At 36.4% G+C, this 21626-nt stretch overlaps 1 protein-coding gene across 1 annotated transcript in view; it reads left to right on the top strand.

Moving 5' to 3' along the window:
- ARSJ (arylsulfatase family member J) overlaps positions 1 to 17166 on the top strand; it is a 76961-nt gene extending 59795 nt beyond the window's left edge. The window contains exon 2 of the mRNA XM_004594548.2: positions 15641 to 17166. Within this exon, the coding sequence (XP_004594605.2) occupies positions 15641 to 17045 (1405 nt within the window). The 3' untranslated portion in view covers positions 17046 to 17166. The remainder of the gene's footprint in view (positions 1 to 15640) is intronic.
- The last annotated feature ends 4460 nt before the right edge of the window (positions 17167 to 21626 follow it).

Raw genomic sequence — 21626 nt, 5'->3', positions numbered from 1 at the left:
CTGTTTTTGAAAATATCCAGTATTTGTGTTCAAGACAGAATGATTATTGCTATGAGAATTTAGAAACCATGTGAATGAAAGGACAAAGCCACAGATGGATCAAAGGTTAGTGATTATCTTTTAGAAGAAAATCTAATAACTGTCAATTGGTACCTATGTCCTTTTTCTAATGACACCACATAAAATTACATGGCTGTAGCTGTGAGAGCCAATTAATGTGGCTTTTACTCAATAATTCTCTTGTGTCTCTAACCAAAATTACTTTATCACAGTCTTACTAATGTCCTTTGAAAATAGTGAACTGAAATTATTTAAAGCCAGCTATCTTGAGGGAAAAGCAATATACTCCGCTTTCTCTAAATAAAAAAATTCTGTTTGCCTTTGATACTAAATGTATCATCACATTTCTTAAGGGGTTATTTGTCATAAATTCGTACATTTTAAGTTCGTTTCACAGTTTAGTATTGGGCAGATTATGGGTGCTTTATCAGTATAGTTTCTGTTAAATTGAACTTGGGATTTAGGGTGAGGGAGACTGCTGTGTTTTCACTGCTAAGCCATCTTAAGCTTCAGTTTGTTTTCATGTGGCTGACAGCTGAGACAGTCTGTTCCGTGTTGACTGAGGCAACTGCTTCTACAATTGTGTGGCTCATTTCAGGTGCACAGAGTATCAGTTACTTTTCACATTCTTCTTGGTCATAGTTAGGAGGAAATAATTCTGTTCAAGAATGCAAAAATGTCATCACTTTCTTGTAAAACAAATTTCTAGGGAAACCGGCTGTTGAGAACATGCATGTGAAGCTATTCACAATTTCCTTTCTTCAAAGTCAGATCCATAAAAATCATACTGGACTTCTCAAATATAGGTGTCCTATCTCTAGGAACATAATATTGGGATAATGGACATAAAGGAAACTAAGAAAATGTATTTTCAAAATAATTTTAAAATAATTATTTTAATATAATTTTTAAATAATTTTAAAAGATTTTAATTTTCTCTTATAAAATTTAACTTTTAACTTTGAGAATCCAATTAATACTCAGATATTAGTGATATCTTCCTTGGTAAAACCTGTCTCTAGGACACAGTTGGTGGCACCAGCAATGGTTTAATATTTGTGCTACTCTCTGGCCAACCCTGCTAATTCCACATTCTATAGAGAATACAGTAAATTAAAACCTGTGCTTTAAAAATGATCTAATATTCAGTGGTCATTTAGAAAATAGCAATTTTGTGGAACATTTGTGTCCTTGAAACAGTCTCTGTATATTAGATAATTTTAAATGCATTCTTTAATGCATTAAACAATGTTATTTTGGAAGTCATTTCACAAATGAGGAATCTTACTCTGAGGAATTCACTTACTCTGTAAGTGAATATTCATTTTGATAGAGGGCAAATAGTTTGCCATTTATATGTTAAATCTTACATTTTAAAAGTGTGGATCTTCAAAGAAATAATTCTGTGAAAATGAAAGAGAATGTGGGGAAAAATGAAACAGAGAGAACAGCTTTGATGCCATAGATGCCATAGATGATGACATGTTATGGATGAACAAGGCAACTTAAAGGTCAAACAGTAGATTGTGATGACCAAGAAAGGCAGAAAAATGTCTCCTGACAAGTTATTGTTACTGGATTATTTAATGAAGGAAGGCATTTTCTCTGGTGTTGAGCACTTACTTACAGAATTCATTTAGTTTATTCTATTTCTCCTTTGTTCATATCTAAAGGTGGTCTCCTGGCAGACATCTCTACTATGAAGAGCATCCCTTGATGAACTGAACAGGAGCAACCCTCTATTTTGCACTTAAATTTAATCATTTCTGGTTTTCTAAAAGATGTATTTGTTTGGTTGTTTGCTTGCATGAAATACAGAGATAAAGATGGGGTCAGGATGGGGGTGGGGATTTGGACGATATCTTCCATCCATTAGTTCACTCTTCAAGTCGCTACAACAGCCAGGTCTGGACTAGGCTAAAGCCAGAAATTCCATCCTCATCTCCCACATGGGTAGGAGAGACCCAAGTACTTGGGCCATCTGCCACTGTCTTCCCAGGCACATTAGTAAGAAGCTGGATCGAAAGTGGAGGAGCCAGAACTTCAACCAGAACTCCAGTATGGTGTGTCTGTGACACAATCATTTTTTTCCTGTTATACCACTCTATCAGACACAGATCGAAGCTTTCATGTTTTGAATTAGTCTATTGCCTGATAAAATTAGTCCCATATTAATCCGAGTAGAATAGCCTAATTTTGTGGGGGAGACCAATATTAAGTTTTAGGTTTTACTGGTACATTTTGTATACCAAAAAACCAAAGCTTCTCTTTTTATAATCAATATCTACCTGGAAATGGCCATATTCAACAGTTTGATGTTTATCTTAACTTTTTTTCCTCTGTATGAACATATGCTTTTAAGGCATTCATTCAGAAGGTGTATATATACATATTAATATCCTATTATGAACTAGATATTGTTGTAGGTAAAATGGATATAGCAGTGAATGTAATCCCTGCCTTCATGAATTTAACATTTTTTATCATAAAAAATGTAATAGTTCAGTAGTCTGTCATAGCCAGATGTTCTTTCATTCAGCAGTATGTCATAAACAGTTCATATCAGCACTTAAATCCCACGTTATTTGATTCCATATGTAAAATTGAAATTTTCTCTTTAGTATGTTCACAAAATTATACTTTTTCACTTTCCAGTCATAGCTCACTATATTTTGGATTTCCTCCCACCCCATTCTACTAAGATGTATTTATAAGGTTGTACATGCTTATTGCCAAGTTCAGAGCTTTCCTTTTCTCACCTCCCTGATTTCCTATAGTATGTGATGCAAACTGCTCTCTACAGTTGTCTTGCACAAACTCTAGTTCACATGGTAGCTATGTCTTCTTACTTTTCTTCCTTTTAATAAAAGATATACTTATTTTTGTTAAGGGGGAAGGGAGATAGAGATTGAAAAATAGAGAGAGAGACAGACAGAGACAGAGATCTTCCATCAGCTGGTTCACTCCTAAATTCCCACAACAGCCAGGGTTGGGTCAGGCTGATGAGGAGCCAGAAACTCCATCTGGATCTTCCACATGAGTTGCAGGGATTTTAGTGCTTTTGCTATCATCAGCTGCCTTCCTTCCCAGGTCCATTATCAGGAAGCTAGATCACAAGCAGTATAAGCAAAACAGGAACTTTGATATAGGATACATATCCTATATATAGGATACATATATCCCAAGTAGCAGCTTAATTCACTGCACTACAATGCCCAACTCCTTCAGTTTTCACTCCATCTTGAGATAGTGCAAGGAAATAATCTACCACCCTTGAGCTAATAAGTCTCACATCTTCATATTACTTCATCCTTTACGTCTCCAAGAAGACAGACAATTCACAGATACTTATAGCTAAGTAGAGCAGGACCTACTTTCACTTGCATTCTTCTGCCTCTTGTTAATTTCCTAACTCAGTGCAAGAAGCTTCATTTAAACTAATCATTGAAACTAGATATGTTAGACACGTTTTAACATTTCTTCTGCCATGTACTCTGCATGCAGTCTATAACCCTTTTGAAAGTCCCTCTGTATAATCTCTGTTCTCCATGTCTCATTCTCACTGATACTAATCTCAATTTTGACCAAGCATTTATTTCTAGATTAGAACACATACTTAAGCATATGTCTCATTTCACTTCCATCCATTCTTTGTAACCAGAGTGATCATTATAGTGCATAATCTTTTATTGTATATTTCTCTTTTCAAAATTGCTTCTGTGACTACCCAAGACTTATATTAGTTAAGAATACCTTAGTACAGCTGTATGCTGCAATCCTGTACAACTCTCTGTTTTTGGTTACCTTTACAGGTCCTCTCTGTCTGATGACCTTTACAGACTGTAATCTCCTGTCAAGAAGGGTCTGCACCTCTGCTCTCATATTCCCATTGGCCCAGAAATCCAGACTCTTGCTTTTTGCATTTGAACATTCTGCTTAGCTGTTTGAAACACTCCATGTCTTCTCTTTGCTCCACCTGAAAGAGTCTGCCTCCTACAAGAATCATCTCAGACTCATGTTTCCTTGTGAATGTGCTTTTGTTTAGGCTTTTGCAGTATCTGTTTTGCTCCACATTTGCCCAGACTCTCCAATGAATGGACTAAAACCCAGACCAACTGCAGCCCCTCTGAGAGGCTTCCAGACCCTGCAGTGAGCATTCATAAAGTCCTGTGTGTGTTTATTCTGTTGCTTAGCCTTGGCCATGAATAATCCTCTGGTTCTGATCTGTCTCTCACTAGACCGAGTTCCTTAAAAACCAAAATCATGTCAATCTCTTTTGGGACCCCCCAAAGGCAAAACAGTATCTGGCACATAGTAGATTAGTGAATGTTAAATGAACAATTCATTATACAGTTTTCTGTGAGATGAAAAATTAGGTATAGATTCTTCCTGCTCCCAAAAAGGTATAATTAACTGAAATTGAGATCTATAAATAGAACTACAGTCTTTGAGACAAGAGCCTATTGGAAGGAAGTAATAAATAAGCATGTTTAAAACAAAATGAGTTCTATTTTTATGCATTATAAACATCTGTGTGGATTTTTTATAAGCTAGTTCTTGTATCTGTTTTCTTTCCTTCAAGATATTGTTACTTCATTGTTGGTTTATTCTATATTCTCTAAATACTCTTGACTTTATAGTCCGTAAATAACTATCAGGTTGAGCTGTTATCCCAGTTTAAAGGGTGTATTACAAAATACATATTTTAAAACAATAACTTATTTATTGTGAACAAAAGAGAATTCATAAACTGATATTTAGCACAAATTGATACATAGGTTACATTATACATTGTTTTGAAATTTGTATTTTAAAAATTTTAATCAAATGAAACTTTTAAGTTTTACTTCAGAATTTCTAATTGTATATTTTTTCTGTATCTGTTAAGAGAAAGGGAGGAACAAAAAGGGAGGTCTTCCATCTCCTAGGTCACTCTCCAAATGGCCTTAAAGCCCAAGGCTAGGCCAGGCCAAAGCCAGGAGCCAGGAGCCAGCAGCGAATTCTAGATCTCATACATGGCTGCAAAGATCTGAGCATTTGGGCCATTCTCCAATGATTTCCAGGCACATTAGCAGGGAACCATATCAGTGGATGGGAAGCAGTGAGGTTTCAAATTGGAGCCCATATGGGATGCTTACATTGCAGGTGGCAGCTTAACCCAATATGCCATATCACTGGTCCTAATTACTTTTTAAGGTTCAAAATGGTTTATAGATACAATTATAAGAAGATAATAACAATGCCTTTTTCTCTCTCTCACTCCCACCATTTTCCTCTCCTATCACCCTTTCTTTCTTCTGCCTTTCATCTTTTAGTTTATGAGATAACACCTTAAACTTACACTATAATAAAAGGCTATATTTTTCACCAGATAAAAAGTTTAACAAATGAAAAACAAAAACATTCTACTTTAGTGAGAACATAGACAGGACTATAGACAAGAATTGAATGGAAAAATGACTAGTTCACCCATAAACTGTACATTTTAAAGTGATCAAAAACTACTTAAACTGAAGTACCATAACATTCTTAACCTTTGTTCTGACAAAGGTATAAAACTGTTTTACTAAACTGTTTGTACCAATCCTTGATTCTTGCTTCTTTCCTTTCTTTGCCCATTCTTTCATTCTTCCCTTCCTTTCTTTAATTATAGCTCACTTATAAAAGGATAGCATAAAGTACTTGTTCAGCTATTTCACTCCACATATCCTCTATTTATGTCTATTTTGCTGCAAATGGTAGAATTTCATTTGTTTTATTCTATTTAAAATGTCTTATTTTAAGAATCTTTGGTTAATATAAAGACAATAGATTTTTTGCATTCTTATGTATATTTGCAAGGAGACAACCACACCTCCCTTACTTCTTTGCTTCTCCCTAAAACTACCTCCTCCTTTCACTCTCTTCAACAGTATTTGTTGAGTCATAATCTTAATTCACTTCATATTCACAGGCTTACTATGCCACTCATTATAACATTCAAAAAGTAAAAAGACCTCAAGACCACATTTCCACAGGAGCATAAACATGGGCTAAAAATGACAATCTCATTCCAGAGAGACCATTTCAAACCTACATTTTTGTGTGGTCTGTATTAGCTGCCACGTATCAGGGAAAACATGATGGATTTCTTTTTGAGACTAGCTTATTTCACTGGGCATAATGGTTTCTAGTTGCATTTATTTCGTTTCAACATCATTTGCAGTTGAGTCTGTTTTGTTGCCAAAGATTTCATTATTTTTTTATGGCTGAGTACTATCCTATGGTAAATATATACCACATTTTCTTTATCCAGACATCCAATAGTAGACATCTAGGTTAATTGCATATATTAGCTATTATAAATTCAGCTGCAATAAAAAGGCTGTACAAATACCTTTTTCATATTGCTAATTTCATCTTGTTGGGGTAAATTTCCAGGAGTAGAATGGCTGAGTCATATGATAGATAAAGCTATAATGCCAAATTGAAAGACCCACATAACATATTTCATAAAACTTGGCAGGAAAGTGAAAATGATAATTATTGTTTTTAACCAGTTTGGTGTCAGCTGCAGATTTACTATTACTCATATAGAACTTCGTGCAAGATGGTAACAAAAATTTACTGCCTCTTAAAATTGTTTTGAAACTCATTTTACATTTTTCAAAGAAAAAAAGTAAAATTTCTACCAGTGTACTATAGAAACTTTTTTCTCAAAAACCTGCAAATAACATCATATAGTAGGTTTGGTGAAGTTGTTCTGAAGTCATATGGATAACTTCACTGAAACATTGAGCAGTAGTCATTGAACCATGGATTCTTACAGTTGAAAGTACTCAGACAGGCCAGCTAGCTTTTCTTTCCCACTTCAGAAATCCTTTAGGATATGATCATCCTGCCTGTTTTATAGTTTCATGTTTTTCTGTTTTAAATTTGTATTATTTTTACACTGAATTGAAATCCACATTCTTATAATGGTAATTCTATTCTTTGGAATGTGCACTGTTTACAAAGCCACAAACTTAGACATCAGAGGGCACCTGTTAGGAAGCAGCAGTTTAGGGCGCTCCTTATGGTGCCAACATACTCTCTAGGAGTGGCTGGATTGGGAGTTCTGTCTTTAATTCTAACCCTTTACATTAACCGTGGAAGGCAGCAGAAGATGGCTCAAGAACTTGGTTACCTGGAAGCTGCTTTACTTGTGTGAAATGCCGATGGTGCAGGCATGTAGACAGTAAACCAGAAAACAGAAGATCTGTGTGTGCGCACGCGTTTGTGTGTGTGTGTGTGTGTGTGTGTGTGTGTGTGACTTTTACTCTGCCTTTCAAGTAAGTATTTTTAAAAACTGGAAATCATTCTTTCTTATTTTCATTTATTATTATTATTATTATCATTTGGTGATACAGTTCCATAGGCCCTGGGATTTCCCCAATCTCTTCCCTATTTCCCCCCTTCCCCACTGAGGTCTCCCATATCATTACAAGAGCAAAAATCCTTATAAATAGTCATAAGTCCGTCATTGCAGGCATGGACAGTGGCAGAGAGTCCAGCATCCCGTTTTCAAGATACATCCAACAGTTTCACTGGGAGTCTATCCTTGATCCAGAAGTAGAGATGCACACTCTACTGTATCCTCACATCTGGATTGTCACTCTCCACAATACAGTCACTATAAATCCCCCGAAGTGAAAAGCCACAACAAAACAACACAGAAGAAAAACAGAAATTTACAATGCTGTGAAGTTAAACAACATTGCCACTGAATATGATAGTCTGCATTACACAGTTCCTATGTATCCCCTTAAATGAAAAGCTACAAAATAAAATCAACAAGAAGAAAAAATAGTAACTTATAACACCATAAAGTTAAATAATATGCTATTAATGACTAATGTGTCACTGGGAAAAAATGAAAAACGAAGTTAAGAACTTTCGTGATGGTTCTATATGACCTATGAGTAAGTGATGAATTTAATGAGGGAAAAAAGTGTTGTGAAGAAATGAAAATAAAAACAGAAACATCAAAATCCATGAGACAGAGTTTCTGCTGATCTTTGTTAGTGAGATATATCTCTTCTAGGGAATTAACAGATGGATTTTGTGTTTTTAATTCAGTCTGCTAATCTATGATGTTTGATTGTTGAGTTTAAGCCATTTACATTCAGGGCAAATATAAATAGGTGGTAATTTGTTCCTGTCATTTAGCAATGAGTTGTTCTTTGATTTAGTCTTCTGCTGTTATTTTACTAGGATGTTCATATTTGCCTTTGGTTTTGGTGGATGCTATTTCCACCATTCCTTTATATGTCAGTTGATTTTTTTCACTTTCACATTTAAGGATCTTTTCCTTTTGTTTGATTGAAGAGAGCTTGATTATCCTGTGTTGTGGAGAAGATTGTTTTTGGTCAAGCCTGTTGGGAGTTCTGTGCCTCTTCTGGATGCTGTTTCCCAATTCTTTCTCCAGAGTAGGGAAATTTTCTTTTATTATTACATTAAATACATTTTTTAAACCCAGCTTCTTCTTCTGTGCCTTCTGGAACACCAAGAACTCTTATATTAAGCCTTTTGATAGTGTCTTTCAATTCTTGAATGCTTTTTTTTAGCTTGACCCAGCTCTGCTTCCAGCTTTTTGTTTGTTTCCCCATGGTGACAAGAATATCTTCCAATTCTGAAATTCTTTCTTCTGCTTCCTTCATTGTATTATTGACACTTCCCACTGAATTTTTAATTTGCTCTGTGGTGTCGTTCATTCCCAATAATCCAGCCTGATTTTGTTTCAGTGTTGCTATTTCCAGTGTGACATAGTCCTTAAATTCCTAAAACTCCTATATTACGTGCTTCTCTTTGTTGATAAGAAGCTTTATAATCAGTGTTTTTAATTCTGTATCTCCCATTTTCTCGATGTCTTCCTCAGTGAACGCTGAGGTTGGCAAAGGAGTCATCAGTAATATTCACTGTGCCTCTGTCTCTTTTGCTCCTGGTTATTGTTCTTCTGATTATCAGATTCTTCTCCTTGGGGCAGGTTTCTAAGTTATGTCACCCACAGGTCTACAGTTCAATTTTACTTATCGTGGTTCATAAAGGGCTCTTTGTTTGCAGTTACTTGTGCCACTCCTCCTGTGAGTTCCAGGTCTGGTTTCTTACGTTAGATTTCCACCATGGTCTCTGTAGCCCCAGCTCCTAGCTTAACACTCTCTACCTCCTTTGACTCTGTGCTGAGGCTGTACCATTTCCTGTACAACCTTTCTCCAACTTCCGGTTCGAACAGTTCCCAGGATTAAGTAGACACCAGGAGTACTATATAGCTAGCCTGTTGGTGGATCTGGTCTTGCCAGAACCTGTTGGCCATTAAGTCTGAGGGCCACACAAACCTAACTTGATCCCTGCTATGCCGAAGTTGGTATTATTTTCTCTGTGGGACCAGTGCAATGCACTGAGCTCAGTGAATTCATTCCCAGCTAAGCGCTTGCGCAGTTCACTGTTTTGCCTGCAGTGTTAATGTTTTTCCATTCTGTACAAAATGGCTCCTGATATGCCATTTGTGGAGATCTTGATTTGCTGGCAGTTAGGTCTGGGGGCTACCCAGACCTATATTGTTTGGAACTTGTAGGATGCCATGTTGTTGCAATTCACTGAGCCTGAAATCAGTACGCTCCCAGCTTAGTGCATGTGTAGTCACTGTCCGATAGTTTTTGCCTTCTACACAAGATGGTGCCTGACTTGACTCTACTTGGAGTTTGGGCTGTGAAATCCACCCTGTTCCCACACCGCCTGTTTGGGATTTGCTGTTTTGTCTCTGCTTTTGGTCAAATCAAACAGACCAGCAAGACGGGAACTTTTTTCTGGGTTTACCTACTGAGCTCCCAGTAAACTCCTGTCCCCACTTGGTTGCTGGTGGAGTTCTGGCCACCAGTGCAGTTCAGATTGCCACTTGCTGAATGCCCCTGGGGTATCTGGTGACTACAATACCATACCATTTTCTTCGCTGCTTTCCTGTGTCCTTCTGTCTCCAGGTGCCCCTCAGTCCTCCATCTGTCCTCTCCTATTTCCTAGAATGAACCCTTTGTGCTTCACTCTGGCTAATGTGTCTGTTTCAATGTGCCCTCACCCTATTACACCAGCATAATTTTTAGAAATCATTCTGAATGCTGTCATTTTATGTTTCCCTCTATCCCTCTTTCTGCCTCTCCAGTTAGTCTTAAGAGATCTAAATTCAACATACACATTTGATCTACCCAGTTTTTTCCTTTTGTACTGCCACTAGATGGTAGTCCAAGCCACCATCATCTTTGACCTAGTCTGTGGTAATAGCTTTCTAAAGAATCTGTGTTTCAGTTCTCATGCTGCAGTCCACTTTCTGTACCAGAGGTGTCTAAGTAGAAATAAATGTACCAAAGAACAACACAGATGAATCACTAAGATGCAAGAAGAAATGCTAAAATTTCTATTAATATTTATCTTACGCTTTTGAGTTTAGATTTTGTATGTATTGTACAGTGTTTATAAATTAGAATAGTGTCTTATATAATTTTTAAATGTGTATAACATGGTACATGAAAATACTGAATACAATTTCAGATATGCTGTGATTAGCAGAGTGGCATTCAGGATATAGATGCTGTCTATATATAATTTAACATCTTATTAGCATCTTAGCTCTTATTTCTCATTAAATTCATGGTCTAATATATCAAATTTCAGATCTTTTTTTACATAGTCTTTTATATAACTAAGCATGTAACCAATTTTTTAAATTGAAGTACCTTCCATTTATCCTATTACAATTTTTTGTGTGTTTTGGATAAAATCTGGAACAATCTCACACTTGTAGAATAGTTGCAAATACCACACAATTAACATTTTTCTTGAGCTTTTTGAATTAGTTGTCAACATGATCCCTCATTTCTCCCAATATTTGTTTTATTGCATTTCCCAAAGATATCCTTCTGTATAAGCCACATATACATATGCAAAACAATTTTTAGGAAGTTACACCATAATTCTCATTTAATCCTGAAAACTTATTTTACTTTGGTAATTCTCTAAAAGTGTCCTTTATTGCAACTTTTTATTTGGATCACATATTTCACTTAATGTTTCATGCTAATGTGAATTATATAAATTTGATATTTAAAGATTTCGGACCAGTTATCTAAAATGTCCCTCAAGTTGAATTTCCTAGATGTTTCAATAAGATAATTTAGTGTTCCTATCTTTAGCTAGAACCTTAGAGAAACAGTACTATTCTGTTCTCATTGGATCCTTCCTGCACAAAATCATCCTTCATAATTATGATTTTTCCTCTACTAATGATGCATTGATCATTAATTAAAATGTCAGTTAGAATCCTCCCTGTTTAGTGAACCAATATTTCATTTCATTCTGTGTCAGCCTTTGATTATTTACTTATTTATAGAAGTATGTATTCAACATTTCTTATTTAGTTGAATGTAGCTTTCCTTATTACTCTTCATTTTAAATTTATTTGAAATACAGAGAGGCAAAGAGAGATCTTCCATTCTTTGATTCGCTACCCAAATGTCTATCACAGTCAAACGTGGGCAAAGCCAAGAACAAGGGGTTCAATCCAGATCTCACATATGGGTGCCTAGACCCAATTATTTGAGCCATCATCTGCTTCTCTAGGAATTCATCAGCAGGAGTTTAGAATCAGAAATAGAGGGGCTGAAAATCAAATGGAGGTGCTCCAATTATGGGAGACAGGCATCCCAAACTATGTCTTAACCACTTCACCAAACACCTACTCCATTATTTGTTTCAATGTCCAAATTATCCTGATTTGGTCACTGAGAGCCACTCTAATCAACTTCAAAAATCTTTGACATAGTCCCTTCAACCTGATTCTTCCCTTACTTTCATCTAGATTTAATCTTTGCTTCAAGAACATTTTTGATTGTTGATATTACATTGCATATTGTTTCTGCCACTTATCAACTATACCTCCCAGTTAATAGAGCATCTTGTCTGATTCATTTTGTAAAAGATTTATTTATTTTTATTTGGAAGGCAGATTTTACAGAGAGGGAAGTAAAGTCATAGAGAGAAAGATCTTCCTTTCACTGGTTCACTCCCCAGATGGCCATAACTGCCAGAGCTAAGCTGATTCAAACCCAGGAGCCAGGAGTTTCTTGCTGGGTCTCCCACAGGGGTGCAGGGTCAGAAAATATATATAATTATACAAAACATGTAATTATATGTGATAGGTGATATAATTGTATGATTAATCTTTTTTTAAATCTATTTTATTGTATTGTTGTTGACAATCTTTACATAGTTAATTATAGTTGAAGAAAAAAAAATGGTTCAGGGGGATAGGGAAGTGGTTAATACTATTATGTCCATATTGTTTCCATCATGTATCTGAGGTAAAGGGGGATACTGAGGGAGAAGCCCCACCCGGTTTATTGTATGATTAATCTTTAAGCTACTTTCTGCTTCCAAGTCAAAATCAGTGTAATCCCCAGACTCTAGCAAATTTCCTCCCTAGATTTTAACTGCATCCTTCCTGAAGTAAGTCATTAGGACTTTTGATGGGAAGAAAGGATGGAAGGAACCAGTAGCTCTGTTCTCCACATGACGATGGGCAGACATTGTCTCCATTCCTACCTGATCTAAAGGCTCAGAGAATTTGTACCTTTAAGTCACTCTCATAGCTAGTAGTCTTTATTTGGTTTTCTTTATGACATTTAATCTATAGTAAAGAGGCAACTTAGTTTTTGCCAAACATTTTACAGTAGTGTTCTTTAACTGAGCAATTAGTGAATATTTAGGATTAATGCAAATAAATTAATGCAGACTTTAAACTGGGGTAGCTATTCAACTAACTGAATACACGATAGAAGAATGCACAAAGCAAAAATCTGAGTACCAGTGTAGAACCTCAGGACTCACAACTAAAGCATGGGCATGGAATTATTCTGTTTGCTTAGCTGTGCTTTGATATGGATAAAATGAATACCACCACCTGCTCTAAGAACGTAGGGAGTGGTGTAGGCCAGAGAGGGGACTCAAAAATTCTTCTGTGTTGTATTAACTGGTGTTAAGCTATAAGATTATCACACTTGTCCCCAAATGCAGTGCTGTCATATTGTTGATTTCCCATTATTTTATAAGAAAAAAATCAAGATCATATACTTCAACTGTGACATCATTCCTAAACTATTTTATCAACGCTGACCCTAAATCTATTATATTCTGTATCAAGAATTTGAAGAATGGAGCTGATAAGCTTCATACACAAAAGAAAAAAGGGTAAGGAAATAATAGCTGGTTTCTTGGCTGGATCAATTTATACTATGTGTGTGTGGGGTGGGTCTAATATTGCACTATGCTACATGCAAACTAACAAGTACACACTAATTAAAATACTAATAAAATATTTTGAAAATAAAATGAAGCTAACTTGCCTGGACTTTTCTTTTAGACTCTAGTTCTCTCCTTTTTCAATGTTCAAAGCATCCATTAAAGGAGTAAGCTGTTCTTAACCTTTTCTGTTACCAATGTAAGCCTCATTTCCCAGTTTACACATCCTTCCTTCTTTTAATGGGAAAGATTGAACAAACCTACTCCCAAGACCTTTGGCATCTTTCCTCTCCTCCTTGTTTCTTCCAAAAATACTGTTAACTCGTAGAAGGCATTGAGAAAGCACCAGACTTACCGCCAGATGTTCAGGAACCAGTTTTACAGCCTGGTGGGTTAAAGGAGAGCCTGACAAGTATAAAATTTCTCTGCATTTCTATTTTCCCATCTTTAACATGAACATAAAGAGCTTGACTTTTCACTCTTACAGTGAGCATTAAACAGAATAATACCTGTGAGAAAAAACGTAGAAATCATAAAACGTTATACAACCATGTTAGAAGTGTGAGATCCAGCACTCTGGGGTAATTATAAAAGCTATCATTTATTGCATATTTTCTTCTTACTAGACTCTACCCTCTTCCAGTGCTTACAAGAACTCAGTAAGTATCATCATCCCTATATTATAGGAAACTGAGGATCAGATAAATTAAGCACTGCCCAAAGCAACACAGAAAATAAGCAATGAAGCAAATTTAGACTGAGGTCTACCTGGCCCCAAAGCCTGTACTCTTAGCCACACCCAGATTTTACCCATACTTCCTGCTGTTTGGCCCTAGAAGTTCCATTTCAGCTAAGCAACAATTTCCTTGAATGCTTCTCAAGTGTTGTGAGATGCTTCCAAGTGTTATTTTGTTGGTTCTAAGTTTTCCAATATGGAAGCCATACTACTTTCTGCAGAAAACAGAAACCATGTAGTTGATTAACAGTTCTGAACTGTCTTATTTATCTGCTAATACTAGACCAGTTTATGATAACAGCAAAACTCTTTTTCCCTCTTTTATTACATTTCCTGCTCCCTGTATCTTCTGTTGTTAGTAAGCCACAATACCTTTTGTTTTTGTCACTAGATGAGAAAATGACCAGTTTGATTAGAAAGACTTGAAATAGCCTTTCAATGAATGGAACAGATATTTCATTCACTCAAGTGCATTTTCTTCCTGTCTTTTTTTTTTTTTTTTTAAGGATTTGTTTATTTGTTTGAAGGTAGAGTTGCATAGGGAGAGTAAGACAGAAGGAGAGAGAGGAAGATCTTCCATTCACCGGTTTGGTCCCCAAATGGCTGCAATGGCTGAGGCTGGGCAGATTCAAAGCCAGGATCCTGGAGCTTCTTCCAGGTCTCCAGTGCCCTAAGCACTTGGACCATCCTGTGCTACTTTCAGATGCTAATTAGGAGGGAGCCAGATTAAAAGTGGAACAGCTGGGACTCTGACCAATGCCACTCTGAGGTGCAAGCAATTGTATAGGCTCCTTAATGAGCCTTGCTACAGCACCAGCTCCGTGAGTGCATTTTCTATGCAAGATGATTATTGAATAATGACCCCTCCCAATGAAGAAATCCCCACATTTTCACCCTGACAAAATTATCCATTTTCCATTTCCTCCAAATTTACATTGATATGTGTTGCTACATTGGTAGATGTTGGCTCATTTACAAAAATAGTTGTTTCACATTTAGTGATTAGCCAGAAAACTTTTCAGAGACGTAATGGGTTTAGGACTAAATATGATGTAGTGTTTGGCAGCCCAGGAGTTAAGAAATTTTTATTAATTTTTACATGAATTTGATACTTCAGGTTTAGCTTGAAATATATTACCCCAGCAGATATTTTAGGAGTTAATGAGAACTATATATGACAAAAACAACGTTAAAACTCTGATGCTGTACATATTTCTCTTAACACACTCATTTCCTGTCAGATAATTAATAAATTAAAATTCACTTAAATGAATTCTTTTTTTGTAAGAACTTCAAAAGGATTGAGATAAGCGATGGAATCTTTGAGAATTACTAATCTGGAGTCAAATGCATTTCAGAAGTCAAACATGAAGTTAATTATGTTAAGACTTTTGAGTCAAGAATAGAAAATGCTGATCTGGTCATATATTATCTGGAGTAAAGTTATCTTCATATAAACATTGTTCAATTTAGTCATCATTGTTTTACATAGAATATATCTTGTATACTGCCCTGACAAAATTTATACCTTTTTCCAAGGTATCAGATACACACGGGACTTCAACATTCTATCATAAGACCTACCCAACCCAACTGTTTACCTCTGGACAACGCAACCCTACCTCAGAAGCTGAAGGAGGTTGGATATGCCACACATATGGTTGGGAAATGGCACTTGGGCTTTTACAGAAAAGAATGCATGCCCACTAAGAGAGGATTTGATACCTTTTTTGGATCCCTTTTGGGAAGTGGTGACTACTATACACACTACAAATGTGACAGCCCTGGGATGTGTGGCTATGACTTGTATGAAAACGACAGTGCTGCCTGGGACCATGATAATGGCATATATTCCACACAAATGTACACTCAGAGAGTGCAGCAAATTTTAGCTTCCCATAACCCCATAAAGCCCATCTTTTTATATATTGCTTACCAAGCCGTTCATTCACCGCTGCAGGCACCTGGAAGGTATTTTGAGCACTACCGATCCATTATCAACATAAACAGGCGGAGGTATGCTGCCATGCTTTCTTGCTTGGATGAAGCAATCAACAACGTGACCCTGGCTCTAAAGACCTATGGGTTCTATAACAACAGCATTATCATTTACTCATCAGATAATGGAGGTCAGCCCACAGCAGGAGGAAGTAACTGGCCTCTCAGAGGCAGCAAAGGAACCTACTGGGAAGGGGGGATTCGGGCTGTTGGCTTTGTGCATAGCCCACTTCTGAAAAACAAGGGGACAGTGTGCAAGGAACTCGTGCACATCACCGATTGGTACCCCACTCTGATTTCCCTGGCTGAAGGACAGATTGACGAGGACATTCAACTGGATGGTTACGACATCTGGGAGACCATAAGTGAGGGTCTTCGCTCACCCCGAGTGGATATCTTGCACAACATTGACCCCATTTACACCAAGGCCAAAAATGGCTCCTTGGCAGCAGGCTATGGGATCTGGAATACTGCTATCCAGTCCGCCATCAGGGTGCAGCACTGGAAACTGCTTACGGGAAATCCCGGCTACAGCGACTGGGTCCCCCCTCAGGCTTTCAGCAATCTGGGGCCAAACCGGTGGCACAATGAACGCATCACATTGTCCACTGGCAAAAGCATATGGCTTTTCAACATCACGGCAGACCCCTACGAGAGGGTGGACCTATCTGGCAGGTATCCGGGCATCGTGAAGCAACTCCTCCGGAGGCTCTCCCAGTTCAACAAAACAGCAGTGCCCGTCAGGTACCCGCCCAAAGACCCCAGAAGTAACCCTCGGCTCAACGGAGGAGTCTGGGGACCATGGTATCAAGAGGAAAATAAGAAAAAGAAGCCAGGCAAAAATAAGGTTGAGAGAAAACACAAGAAAAACAAGAAGATGAAGAAGAGGAAAAAGCAGAAGGCACGTGCATCTGCAAATTGCCGTTCAGCTGTTACTGGTGGATAGGGACACGTTATTCCTGTTTGGTTTCACTCAGTTCTTAGATTTTCACCTGCTTTCCTGGTCAACCAGCAAGCTTGGCACCTCAGTAGCACTGCCGTAAGCGTGGGGCTCGTTTTCATGTTGTGCTGCTCAGACTTCTGCCACCTGTCCGCCACATGGGGGGTTGCTGTGCTCCATGCCAAAGGTGCTCTTGCCGGTCACTCCTAGAGAACAGACACTCAGTTCTTGTGCTCTCTTACAAAAGGTGGTCAGTCATGCGTTCACTGCTGTATCGGTTAATTGACCCAGCATTACGCTTTAAACCTTTAAACAGGACTGTAACCTGCAGTCGATGGGGAATGGAAGTTACAGGGTAGCTTGATTATCAAAACTGCCTTTGATAAAGTGTAGTCAAAATAGGCGGCACCTTAAAGGCCTTGAGGAGATGGATTTTCTTAGTAGGTATTTTCTATCTCGATCATCTGTATGACACTTGGGATTTTTAATAAATCCTATTTCTTGAATCATTTCCTTGCCTGGAAAAATAAGCTGTTTTTCTCACGTATGAACAGCTTGCACCTCATTTTCTTACGCATGAGGGGATGGCAAATAAGTAGGTCTGAACACACAGCTAAAAATGAATGTAACTATTTTTTAAATACGTTAATAGAATAGCGTTTCAGTGTAAAGGCCCTAATTTATTTTTGCAGGAAAAAGGTATTGTTTTCTCATTAGAAGTTATGCAAATAACCTTTAATAATTAATGTTTATTTTTCTACACAACTGTAGAAGAATTTTACTCCTTTTCTTGAAGAATACCAAGCACTATAAACTATAAGTGACTGTAATACCATGTGAATTCATAAAGGGAATGTTATTCAGAGAAATAATCATCATTATCAACCATTATTTTGAATGTAATAAGAGGAATATACTCTGTACGCATTACATGGCAATTCAGTTTTTTGCAGAGTTGAGACAATTTTATTGTTTCTATTATAAACTATTTATGTATCTTAATTATTAAAATGATTTATTTTATGGCACTAGCAAATTTAGTGTGTTTTTCCTGACCTAACTTCTAGTAAAAATTATATTTCATCTTCAAAATTTTTTATAAATAGACAAACAAATGGGTTTCCAACAACTATAATAATACAATGTAGATTCTCCAAATAAAAAATGTTTTCATTTGACTATGACAGAGCTGTTCACTGCTTAAAAAATAACATTTGCAATGATCTGCTCTTATATGAAGTGGATACTGCAGGTCGAACAGAGAAATGAAAGAAATGGATCCTGTCTGACATAAAAGTCTAGTTTGGGGGGTAAATTTGATGTAATGGGGTTGAGATGCCACTAGAGAACCCGCATCCCATTCTGTAGCAGAGTGTTTTGAAGATGGAATGGAAAGTTCCATTTATAGTTGAATGATTATAGACTTAATACATTTTCAGATTGGAATTTTTGAAGATATGTTAATTTGGCTTTGAGATTAGATTCTTAAGCACTTTAGTCATGGCATTCATCTTAGAGCATGCAAATTTGTGGCTATATCAGTAGCCATCAGAAGATGTGTTGGTTAGAAAAATCTGCCTTGCCCAAAGCAGCAAAATTAAAGTATCACAAGTTACTAGTTATGTTATCTCCTTTTAGGAAAAGTTTGTGAACAAAGTTCATTCTTGCTTTCAACAAACATTTAATAAATGCTTCTATCAGGCCATGTTCTAGGTTTTTGGTATGTATCAGTGAACAAAACGGATAAATACTGTTACCTTTGTGCAAGTTATCGTCTAGATGAGTGAGGCAGACAGCAAATAATAAACATTGACTAATCAGTACATTACATAGTTTGGGGAGTCTTAGAAAAAAACACATAGGCAGAAGATGAGGAGAGGATTCATTCAATACTATGTTTATCCATCCATATAAAATGCCAAATGTGTATATATAAATCCCAAATGTGATGTATGCACTGGGATGTGAAGATGAGCAACATCAAACCAAGTCCCTACTTCAAGCAGACACAAGAACAGGTATAGATCAAATAACCAAACACCTTCTCTGCCTTTTCCCCTCCCTGCCTCTCTCTTTCTTGATCTTTCTCCATAACATGTAACAGTATTTATAATTCATATTTTACTTATTGAGGACTGACATTTAACATAGTGGTTAAAATGCCAACCAAACTGCCTGGTTTTGGTATCAGATTAACAGGGTCTGTTTATGACTCCAGCTCCCAGTTCATCTTCCTGATAACCCAAAGCCTAGGAGGCAGCAGTGAGGACTCAAGTAGTAGAGTCCCTGGCAACCTGGATTGCATTCCCAGCTCCTGCTTTCAATCCAGCCCCTATTGTTTTGGGTGTTTGGGGAACAAACCAACAATTAGTTTGACCCCACTCTGCCCCCTTTTCTCCTCTTTTCCTTTTCTCCTGTTCTCTCTCTGCCTTGGAAATAAATACATTAAAAATTTTTATGTATTATTTACAGCTGTATTGCCAGTGTATGAAGCAATGGCTGGCTCACAGTAGTCACTCTGTATTTCTTTTTTTTTTTTTAAAGATTTATTTTATTTTTATTACAAAGTCAGATATGCTGAGAGGAGGAGAGATAGAGAGGAAGTGGAGCTGCTGGGATTAGAACCAGCAGCCATATGGGATCAAAGCGAGGACCTTAGCCACTAGGCCACGCTGCCGAGTCCATCACTCTGTATTTCTTTAAATGAATAGATAACATAATCACGTATAGCCATATATTCACCTACATTTCCTTGAGTTTCTACTTTCCCATTGTATAGAGATTTCACAATTGAAGAATGGAACAAATTATCCCTAATACTTTCTCTCCTAATAACAGCAAAGATCAAATTGAAGAAATTTCAGTTGTTACAAAAAACTAACTCTAATAATCTATCACTACAGGAACCAAGTTTTGCAGCTGAAACCAAGGAACAATCATGCTAAATTATGATCATATTTAGTCAGATTATTTTCAGAATTGCAGCTGTTAAAACCTGTTAAATTACTAACATGATTATATCTAAAAATTTGTCTTGTTATATCTCCTAGTGGAAAAAAACACATTGACAAGATGTTAATTTTATGTTATCAACTTATACAATTTTACAATAAATAATATTTTGCTTTGTGGATTCTAAATTGCTAATCTTCATGCATATTATTTTCAGATTGCTGAAGATGTGTCTGTTTTGATACACAATCATTTTTATATAAAATAAAATTTAAACATCTATGAGTAACAAGAAAAATCACTCCCAAACTACATTTATATTAAAAAAACATTTTATTAAATTTTAGTTGAAGCATTTGCAACAGTGCCTACTTTGCATTATATTGTAAAAGAATTTTTATCAAAGATAATTTTGAATTATTATTGATGGATAAATTTGAAAAAATATGAACTATTTTAGGAGCTACCTAGATTCATCTTTAAATTTCATCCACAGATTCCTACTAAAACCATATTATAATGTCAGCAAATTTCAACTTATTAATCATTGTCCTTCCTTTTTCCTGTGTACATCAATTGAACATTGTTCAACTATGAAATTTTCTGCTTTTGATCATTCACAGAAAGCTTTATTTTAATCAATGGAATGGTGCCTTACTTTCCTTATAGCTGATCACTATTACTGATTTGAAAGATAGTTTATTTGACTTTTAAACCATCTTTTTCTCTTGACATTGATCCCCTTTGTAATCAGACAGAGCTCAGGGATATTGGTGATGAATTTGGATGCTATGCATGCTCATGAACCATTGCCAAGAAGATTCTTCAAAATACTTTCCATGGTTGCTTGCTTTATCTTTTACATAATAAGTATTGTGCATACTGTTTCCTTGTAGGATACACATTTCTGACATCTGATTTCTAAAGTTTAGGATCTTGGTATTATAGAATGAAAGACCATGAGCACATAGATTTCAGCTATGGGTTAAATGATTTAACTATGGGTTAAATGGCCCACAAAATGTACAATAAAATGCTGGAATCTATGCTTGGTATATGCTTGCAATGAAAGAATCTCAACTGATCTTGAACTGTGGCAATGCTACAAGGTGGAGGAATCCACCATGGGGGAGGGTTTGGGGAGGGGATGGAGGAATTCCAGTACCTATAAAACTGTGTCACATAATGCAATGTAATTAATAAAAAAATAAAAATAAATAAAATAATATAACTATTAATATTTAAGGCTTTTCTTAAAAACCTTTAAATCTCTTTCAATATATAGGTCTGTTGTGGCTCTTATACACAGTGAACTATGGAAATTCACCATGCTGAAATCATTCATCCAGTTCTTTCCTTACAATCCCATCTTACATTGATTTGAAAGTCCTCTGTAGTTAGAAATTAAACAGTGTTGCCAGACGAACTTCATGTATTTGTAAAAGAGAGAGAATTCAACTGCATAAAAAAAAAAATCAAGAACTGCATTTATTTTGCTCCCTTTCTGTAAGTTTCACAACCAGTCTTGATCCATAAAAGGAAGAAAAAAATGGCTAGCTAGACGTTTCCTATTGCTGGCAAATATCATCTCCAGGGAAAGAAAAAAACACAAATGTTTGGCTGCTCAGATATATT

The sequence above is a fragment of the Ochotona princeps genome, chromosome 7 (genome assembly GCF_030435755.1).
Source record: "Ochotona princeps isolate mOchPri1 chromosome 7, mOchPri1.hap1, whole genome shotgun sequence".
NCBI classification, from domain to species: Eukaryota; Metazoa; Chordata; class Mammalia; order Lagomorpha; family Ochotonidae; genus Ochotona; species Ochotona princeps.
The sequence above is the reverse complement of the archived record's forward strand: the minus strand, read 5'-3'. Positions and strand labels throughout refer to the sequence as shown.